Source organism: Chiloscyllium plagiosum, unplaced genomic scaffold (genome assembly GCF_037043375.1).
Source record: "Chiloscyllium plagiosum isolate Xiang-an unplaced genomic scaffold, Cpla_swu_hap1 HiC_scaffold_1, whole genome shotgun sequence".
Classification (NCBI taxonomy): domain Eukaryota; kingdom Metazoa; phylum Chordata; class Chondrichthyes; order Orectolobiformes; family Hemiscylliidae; genus Chiloscyllium; species Chiloscyllium plagiosum.
The window spans coordinates 149,707,801-149,717,583 of NW_028270139.1; the positions used below are offsets into that span (position 1 = coordinate 149,707,801).

Consider the following 9,783-nt stretch of genomic DNA (forward strand, 5'->3'; position numbering starts at 1 on the left):
GTTCTGTTGCCAGTATCCAGCTAATCTCTGGCAATATCGCTGTGATTATCAATTCAAGCCACTACAAACATGTCATTAGAGAGAAAAAAACATAATTGACATAAAATTCTTTACATAACCTTAAAAAGCACCATAATGACTTTGTCGATTATGTTCAGCATTCTTTCTAAATTCATTTCCATATAACGTGGAAACATCAGTATCTTCTCTAATCAGTGTACTACTCAAAGAAGGAAGGTGGGTGCTGTTTCACCTTGAGTGTTATGTCATTTCAAACTAAGTGCTCTTATCCTATTTAAGGAAGGATGTAGATGCATTGCAAGCAGTTCAGAGATAGTTTACTAAACTGTTACCTGGAATAGGCATTCAGAAGGTTAAGTCTAGAAAAACTGTTACCTGGGTTGGAGCACTGCAGACCAAGTGGATGACGGTGGGATAGTGAAGGGGGATGGGCTTAGAATAGTTCACACATCAGTGCAACATTGAGGGCCGATGAGCTGTATTGTTGTATGTTCTATGTTCTATGTTCGAGCTGTTTTTTTCACAGAGGGTTGTGGAAGTCTATCTCCTTGAATGATGTGCCTTTTGTGTCCAGTATATTTTTCTGGGGTTTTATTAGGGAGTTTTGTTGCCCAACTTTGCTGGCAGCACTCAGGAGATCATGAAATGTCCCTTTCATGGGAATGTTACTTCTTTTATGTGCTGTCACCCCAAACATAGCCGCTGATGCAATGGATCAGCTTGCTGTCATCACTCCAATTATAATGGCTGAGTGCTATTACTTTGTCTGCATGGCAAACAGGCAGCTCCCACAACATTGCTTTTCTTCTCTTTGAAGAACAAGACAGCTGAGGAGAATAGAGGGAGAACTTCAGCTGGTAGTAAATCCTCAAAACATTGAACTCTCACTTGGTATAAGTTGGAAATGCTCCAGACAGATTAAAAAGTGGTTGGATATCATGAAAAAAAAACAAAACATAGAGTCGTAGAGATGTACAGCATGGAAATAGACTCTTCGGTCCAATCCGTCCATGCCGACTAGATATCCCAACCCAATCTAGTCCCACCTGCCAGCACCCGGTCCATATTCCTCCAAACCCTTCCTATTCATATACCCATTCAAATGCCTATTACATGTTGCAATTGTATCAGCCTCCATCACATACTCTGGCAGCTCATTCCATACACGTACCACCCTCTGTGTGAAAAGGTTGCCCCTTCAGTCTCTTTTATATCTTTCCCTTCTCACCCTAAACCTATGCCCTCTAGTTCTGGACTCCCCGACCCCAGGAAAAAGACTTTGTCTATTTATCCTATCCATACCCCTCATGATTTTATAAACCTCCATAAGGTCACTCCTCAGCCTCTGACGCTTCAGGGAAAACAACCCCAGCCTGTTCAGCCTCTCCCTAAAGCTCAAATCCTTCATTCCTGGCAACATCCTTGTAAATCTTTTCTGAACCCTTTCAAGTTTCACAACATCTTTCCGCTAGGAAGGAGACCAGAATTGCATGCAATATTCCAACAGTGGCCTAACCAATGTCCTGAACAGCCGCAACATGACCTCCCAACTCCTGTACTCAATACTCTGACCAATAATGCAGCACCTTACATTTATCTAAATTAAACTCCATCTACCACTTCTCAGCCCATTGGTCCATCTGATCAAGATCCAGTTGTAATCTGAGGTAACCCTCTTTGCTCACATCCAAATCATTTATGTAAATGACAAAAAGTCATTGTTGTAGCACTCCATTGGTCACAGGCCTCCAGTCTGAAAAACAACCCTCCACTACCACACTCTGTCTTCTACCTTTGAGCCAGTTCTGTATCCAAATGGCTAGTTCTCCCTGTATTCCATGAGACCTAATGTTGCTAATCAGTCTCCCTTGGTCACAGGCCTCCAGTCTGAAAAACAACCCTCCACTACCACACTCTGTCTTCTACCTTTGAGCCAGTTCTGTATCCAAATGGCTAGTTCTCCCTGTATTCCATGAGACCTAATGTTGCTAATCAGTCTCCCATGGGGAACCTTGTCGAATGCTTTACTGACGTCCATATAGACCACATCTACTGCTCTGCCCTCATCAATCCTCTTTGTTACTTCAAAAAAACACAATCAAATTTGTGAGACATGATTTCCCATGCATCAAGCCATGTTGACTATCCCTAATCAGTCCTTGTCTTTCCAAATACATGTACATCCTGTCCCTCAGGATTCCCTCCAACAACTTGCCCACCCCCGACGTCAGGCTCACCGGTCTATAGTTCCCTGGTTTGTCTTTACCGCCCTTCTTAAACAGTGGCACCACGTTTGCCAACCTCCAATCTTCTGGCACCTCACCTGTGACTTTCGATGATACAAATATATCAGCAAGAGGCCCAGCAATCACTTCTCTAGCTTCCCACAGAGTTCTCGGGTCCACCTGATCAGTTCCTGGTGATTTATCCACCTTTACCCATTTCAAGACATCCTGCACTTCCTCCTCTGTAATCTGGACATTTTGCAAGATGTCACCATCTATTTCCCTACAGTCTATATCTTCCATATTCTTTTCCACAATAAATACCGATGCAAAAGACTCATTTAGTACATCCCCCATTTTCTGCGGCTCCACACAAAGGCCTAGATTAGATTTTTTTTTATTAGATTAGATTAGGTTACATTACAGTGTGGAAACTGGCCCTTCGGCCCAACAAGTCCACACCGACCTGCCGAAGCGCAACCCACCCATACCCCTACATTTACCCCTATACCTAACACTACGGGCAATTTAGCATGGCCAATTCACCTGACCTGCACATCTTTGGACTGGGAAGAAACCGGAGCACCTGGAGGAAACCCACGCAGACACGGGGAGAACGAGCAAACTCCACACAGTCAGTCACCTGAGGCGGGAAATGAACCCGGGTCTCTGGCACTGTGAGGCAGCAGTGCTAACCACTGTGCCACCTACTTGCTGATCTTTGAGGGCCCTATTCTCTCCCTAGATACCCTTTTGTCCTTAATGTATTTGTAAAAGCCCTTTGGATTCTCCTTAATTCTATTTGCCAAAGCTATCTCATGTCCCTGTTTTGCCCTCCTGATTTCTCTCTTAAGTATACTCCTACTTAGAGTCATAGAGATGTGCAGCATGGAAACAGACCCTTCGGTCCAACCCGTCCATGCCGACTAGATATCCCAACCCAATCCAGTCCCACCTGCCAGCACCTGGCCCATATCCCTCCAAACCCTTCCTATTCATATACCCAACCAAATGCCTCTTAAATGTTGCAATTGTACCAGCCTCTACCACATCCTCTGGCAGCTCATTCCATACACGTACTACCCTCTGCATGAAAAAGTTGCCCCATAGGTCTCTTTTATATCTTTCCCCTCTCACCCTAAATGTATGCCCTCTAGTTCTGGACTCCCTGACCCCAGGGAAAAGACTTTGTCTATTTATCCTATCCATGCCCCTCATAAATTTGTAAACCTCTATAAGGTCACCCCTCAGCCTCCGACACTTCAGGGAAAACAGCCCCAGCCTGCTCAGCCTCTCCCTGTAGCTCAAATTCTCCAACCCTGGCAACATCCTTGTAAATACTTCTTTTATACTCTTCTAAGGATTCACTCGATCTATCCTATCTATAGCTTACGTATGCTTTCTTCTTTTTCTTAACCAAACCCTAAATTTCTTTAGTCATCCAGCATTCCTGATACCTACCAGCCTTTCCACCCTGACAGGAATATCATTTCTCTGGATTCTTGTTATCTCATTTCTGAAGGCTTCCTATTTTCCAGCTGTCCCTTTACCTGTGAACATCTGCCCCCAATCAGCTTTCAAAAGTTCTTGCCTAATACCGTCAAAATTGGCCTTTCTCCAATTTAGAACTTCTACTTTTAGATCTGGTCTATCCTTTTCCATCACTATTTTAAATCTAATAGAATTATGGTCGCTGGCCTCAAATTCTTCTCCCACTGACGCCTCAGTCATCTACCTTGCTTTAAACAAAAAATTATGGTATACTTCACCACCTTGGGCCTTGGGATGTCCATGAGCACTTTAGTCAACAAGACACAATTTAAAATGTCATTGCTGTTTCAATGTGGACAAGCAACATCCAACTTGTGCAGAGCTGGACCTCCCTATCCCAAACAGCAAAGTTATCATGATTTAGAAGATTTATACCTTGCATATTGGCTTGGGCATCAGGAAAATCCCCTTGTTCTTCCTCAAAATCGTGTCTCAGCAATTTTTATGTTCCGCTAAGGATTTGATTTAATTGTACAACTTCTTTCCTCGGTACTGCTCTGATAGATGGTAACATTACCTGAAAGGTATGATTCTATATGTATGACTGCTGTTGCTTCACTCGCCTTTGCTATAGCTATTCCAATTTTGGCACAAGTCCCCAGGTTTTATTGAGGAGAACTTTGTAGGTACAACAGGGCTGGTGTGCCATTGTCATTCACGATGCGCAGATCAATGCTAGAATGAATCCAGTTTCATTCCTTAGATCAGACTTTTTAGCAGTTTGATGCAACTGTGTTACCTACGAGGCCAGCCCAGAGGGCAGTTAAGTGTCAACCACTTTTCTGTCGGTCTGGAGTCATATGTTGGCCAGACCAGGAGAGGACAGCAGATTTCCTTCACTAAAGATGCACAGGGGAGCAGGTGAAACTGGCCTTTGGCAAACTGCACAATTCATTGGACCTTTTCCCAATTTTACTTCCATTCAATCTACAATGAATGCCCATGACCGACCCCAACAACTGTACAGTTGAGTTTCATGTTCATAGCTGCAGCATCCATACACCTGACAGCATAGCCTCTGGAGCACTTTTGGAGACTCCCCCTTTGCACTAGTGAGCACCACCACATGTACCAATTGAGGCCCAGCCTCAGAAATGGGTAAGGGTTGGAGCAGGTACAGAATCACACACCTTGGGATCTCCAATCATAATTAAAAACTCCAGACAATTCAGCGCAAATTTAGTCTGCCACTCTACAAAACTGTAAGATAAAGGAGCAGAATTAGGCCAATCGGCCCATCAAATCTGTTCTGCCAATCGATCATGGCAGGTATGTTTCTCAACTCCATTCTCCTGCCTTCTCCCTATAATTCTTCTCTTTCTCCTGACTTATTTCTTTCCCCATATCCTGACTACTACTAAGAGGCCTGTACACAACTCCCATCAGGGTCTTTTTTCCTTCATGGTTCCTCAATGCGACCCACACAGATTCTACGCCTTCTGACTCTACATCACTTCCTGCTATCAATTTAATTTCATTTCTTACCAACAAGGCAATCCTCTCCCCATCTGCCCATCTCTGGTGCAGTCCTGCCATAGATGTTGCAATGTCTGAGGTGCCATCTTTCAGGTGAGATGCTAATTTGAGGATATGTTCACCCTCAGGTGAAGAAGAGAGAAGGGCTGTTCTCTTGATGTCCTGGACCACACTGATCCCTCAACCAACATCACTGAAAAGGAAGCAGATTATCTGATTGTCATTGAATTGCAGTTTGTGTGAGCATGTTGTGCTTTAATTGACCTGCCACATTTCCTGTGTTATAGTGGAGAATACACTTCAAGAATGCTTTGTTTGGATGTCCTCGGGGTTGTGAAAAATGCCTTGTCCATGAAAATTCTTTAGAGTCATAGAATCATAGGGGTGTACAGCACAGAAACAGACACTTCTGTCCAACTCATCCATGCTGACCAGATATCCTAATCTAATCCAGTCCCATTTGCCAGCATGTGGCCCAAGTCCTTCTAAACCCTTCCTATTCATATACTCATCCAGATGCTTTTTACATGTTGTAATTGTATCACATCCTCTGGCAGCTAATTCCATACACACTCCACCCTCTGCGTGAAAATGTTGCTCCCTTGGTCCCTTTTAAATTTTTCCCCTCTCACATTAAACCTATGCCCTCTAGTTCTGGATTCCCCCACCCCAAGGGAAAATATATTTTCTATTCACCCTATCCATGCCCCTCATGATTTTCTAAACCTCTATAATGTTATCCCTCAGCCTCCAATGCTCCAGGGAAAAAGCCCCAGCCTATTCAGCCTCTCCCTATAGCTCAAATCCTCCAACCCTGGCAACATCCTTGTAAATCTTTTCTGAACCCTTTCAAATTTGACAGCATCCTTCCTAGAGGAGGGGAGACCAGAATTGCTCATGATATTTCTTGGATGAGTAAGTATAGATGCTTTAACTAAATACTTTATTTCGAACGCTTTAATTTCCCTTGATATGTGAAGTGCCTTTGACCAGCTTCTGTGCAGAAACCAAACAGAGCATTATTTCTTAGAGTGTGAGTGATTTTAAAAATCTCTCAACAGCCACTTATGGCCACTCATTTCGTTCAGCTCTGAGCATGCTACTCTTAGTCTCATTGTAATTGAAAGCATTTACCATTTGAATCATTAAATGATCATAATAATTAGAAGTTTAAATACTCTATCTTGTGTCTACTCTGATATGAACATGTAAGCAAGGAAGAAGCCTAGTCCACTTGGCCCTTCGAGCCTGTTCATCATTCAATAAGGTCACGGCTGATCTGTTTTTGATCTCAACTCTATGTTCCTTCATATCCCTGATAATCGTTCATCCCCTTGGCTATCAAGAATCTATCTACCTCAGCCTTAAAATATTTAAAGATTCTGCATCCATTGCCTTTGAGAAAGGGAATTCCAAACACTCACAACCCTTCCAGAGAAAAAAATGTTTCCTCATTTTTAACTTAAATGTGTGTCCCTCATTTTTAAACTATGCCCCCCCACCGTATTCTGAATTTTGCCACTAGTGGAAACATCCTTTCAACATCCCACCCAATCACGTCCCCCCAGGATATTTTATGTTTTAATTAAGTTACCGCTGACTCTTATAATCTCCAGAGGATTCAGGGCTAGTCTCACTAGCCTTCCCTTATAAGGCAGTCCACACATTTCAGGTATTCGTCTAGTCTACTAAGAATGAATAAACTAAAGCTGTCTACGATACCCTCACCAATGCCATTGAGACTCAATCAATCACAGATAAAGGTCTCTTAAAATTACCACTGAAGTAAGTGAATAATTTATAGCCTGAAAACTAGTTGTTATATTCAAGATACACAAGATTCAACAAACTGAAATGCGATAGGACAACAGAAGTTGAATTTAGTCTTCTGGACTGTCTCTGTCAATGAGGAACAGTGATGGATCAATTCTTGTTTGCTCAGCAGATGAGTATCTGCCGAGACAGAGCTCTGTCCCACAGCAATGAGTTAGACAGACAATTAGTCTTCACTGCAAAGAGATTGGAGTACCAAATAAGAAAGCCTTCCTGGAATTGGGTTAGGCTTTAATGAGACCACACCCTGGAGTATTGTATGCAGATTGTGTAAGGATGTACTTACATTGGAGGTAGCACAGATTGGTTTCTGAGGTGCAAGGATTGTCCTATGATGATAAGCTGAGTGAATTGGGTCTATGCTCTCTGATGTTTTGATGAATGATGGATGGTTTCATTGTAGCATATAAAGTTCTGAAGGAAATTGACAGGATAGACACTGAGAGGTTATTTTCTCAAAGCCAGAGGATTTTAGAATATGGGCCATAGTGTCAGAATAAGGAGCTGGTTACTTAGGATAAGGAAAAATTCCTTCACTTCAATCATTGGAATTCTCCATCTCAGTGAATTCTGGATGCTGTATCGATTAAAATATTTCAGGTTGACATTGACATATCTCTCAGGGAATCAAGCAAGAAAGTGGAGTGGAGAACAAGTATCAGCTATGTGCCATGTGGTTATCCATTTCTCCAATTCATATTCTCTTATGTTGCAGTCAGATTCTGTAATAGCCAGAAGGTTTTATTGTCAAGGAGCTGGCAGAGTTGCCTGAGACCCAAAGAAGCAAAGAAATTGGCAATATTTATAGAAACTTAGAACATTGGAGCCAGAGCAGGCCGTGTAGCTCTTTGAGCCCGGTCTGCCACTCAATGTGATCATGGTTCATCATAGAATTCCACACCCTGTTCCCACTTTCTCTCCTAAGAACTTGACCTAACTTCTCTTTGAAAACAATCAATACTGTATTTTGGCTTCAGTCACTTTCTGTGGCAGAGGATTCCACAGACTGACCACTCTGGATGAAGAAATTTCTCCTCTCAGTCTTAAATGGCCTATCCAGCTGTGACCTCTGACTCTGGACTCCCCAACTTTTGGGAACACCCTTCCTGTTGATTGATTATTTTCAAGGAGAAGTTTGGTTGCGTTCTTAGAGGGAAAGAAAGCCGGAACAAGGTACTGAGTTGCATGATGAGCCATGGTAGTTTGGATTAGTGAAACAGACATTGAGAACATTTTTCTTGTGTTTAATCTGTCTAGTCATATTGAAGTTAATATTTTTCTCAGGGATCCCCCCACCCCCATTCTTCTAAGCTGTAGTGAATGTATCCTAACCAATCGAGTCTGTCTTCATATTTTGACCCATCAACCCAGGAATCAGTCTGGTGAAACTTTCTTGCACTCTCTCCATAACCAGGACATCTTTTGCTCAGATAAGGGGACCAAAACTGCAAGCAATGCTCCAGCTTTGGTCACACTGAGGCCCTGTAAAATTGGAACAATACTTGCATGCTCCTGTACTCAAATCCTTTCACTATGAAGTCCACTACCAGTTGCCTTCTTTACTTGCTGCTGCACCATCATGCTTACTTTCAGTGATTGGTGTACAAGGACACCCAGGTTTCATTGCACCCCTCTCTTTCTCAAAGTATCACTATACAGATAATAATCTGTCTTTCTGTTTTTGCTACCAAGGTAGATAACCTAATATTTATCCAAACATACTTCATCTGCCATGCATATGTCCACTCAGTTAACTTGTCCAAATCACACTGAAGGATCTCTGCATCCCCCACCCATCTAACTTTTGTTATCTGCAAACCTGAAGGTATTACATTTAGTTCTCTCATCTAAATCATTGATATATATTAAGAATGACTTCAAAGTTTGTGCGAAGATTTGTAGCTCGGGTGCTCGTTGTTGTGGTTCTATTCGCCGAGCTGGAAGTTTTTGTTGCAAACGTTTCGTCCCCTGGCTAGGCGACATCATCAGTGCTTGGGAGCCTCCTGCAAAGCGCTTCTTTGATGTTTCCTCCGGTGTTTATAGTGGTCTGTCCCTGCTGCTTCCGGTTGTCAGTTTCAGCTGTCCGCTGTAGTGGTTGGTATATTGGGTCCAGGTCGATGTGTTTGTTGATGGAGTTTGTGGATGAATGCCATGCCTCTAGGAATTCCCTGGCTGTTCTCTGTCTGGCTTGCCCTATGATAGTAGTGTTGTCCCAGTCAAATTCATGTTGCTTGTTGTCTGCGTGTGTGGCTACTAAGGATCGTGTGTGGTCGTGTCGTTTCGTGGCTAGTTGATGTTCATGTATGCGGATTGTTAGCTGTCTTCCTGTTTGTCCCATATAGTGTTTAGTGCAGTCCTTGCATGGTATTTTGTACACTACATTCGTCTTGCTCATGTTGGGTATTAAGAATAACTAGGGTCCAAGTACTGAGCAAAAGTGAGGACTGCAGATGCTGGAAACCAGTGGTTAGATTAGAGTGGTGCTGGAAAAGCACAGCAGGTCAGGCAGCATCCGAGGAGCAGGAACTTCACCAGTTTCCTCATTTCCCCTCCCCCCACCTTGCCCCAGTTCCAACCTTCCAGCTCAGCACTGTCCTCATGACTGTCCTACCTGCCAATCTCCCTTCCCACCTATCCACTACACCCTCCCCTCTGACCTATCACCTCCATCCCCACC

At 43.1% G+C, this 9,783-nt stretch overlaps 1 protein-coding gene across 2 annotated transcripts in view; it reads right to left on the reverse strand.

Moving 5' to 3' along the window:
• The window catches only part of LOC122555249 (histamine H2 receptor-like), a 109,269-nt gene extending 103,862 nt beyond the window's left edge, over positions 1-5,407 (reverse strand). For both annotated transcript variants that reach the window (XR_015759860.1, XM_087995549.1), the window contains exon 1: positions 5,283-5,407. Coding sequence is in view for 1 of the 2 variants with exons in the window: in XM_087995549.1 (XP_087851675.1) it covers positions 5,283-5,359 (77 nt within the window). In the remaining variant the exon portion in view is untranslated. The remainder of the gene's footprint in view (positions 1-5,282) is intronic.
• Between the last annotated feature and the right edge of the window lie 4,376 nt (positions 5,408-9,783).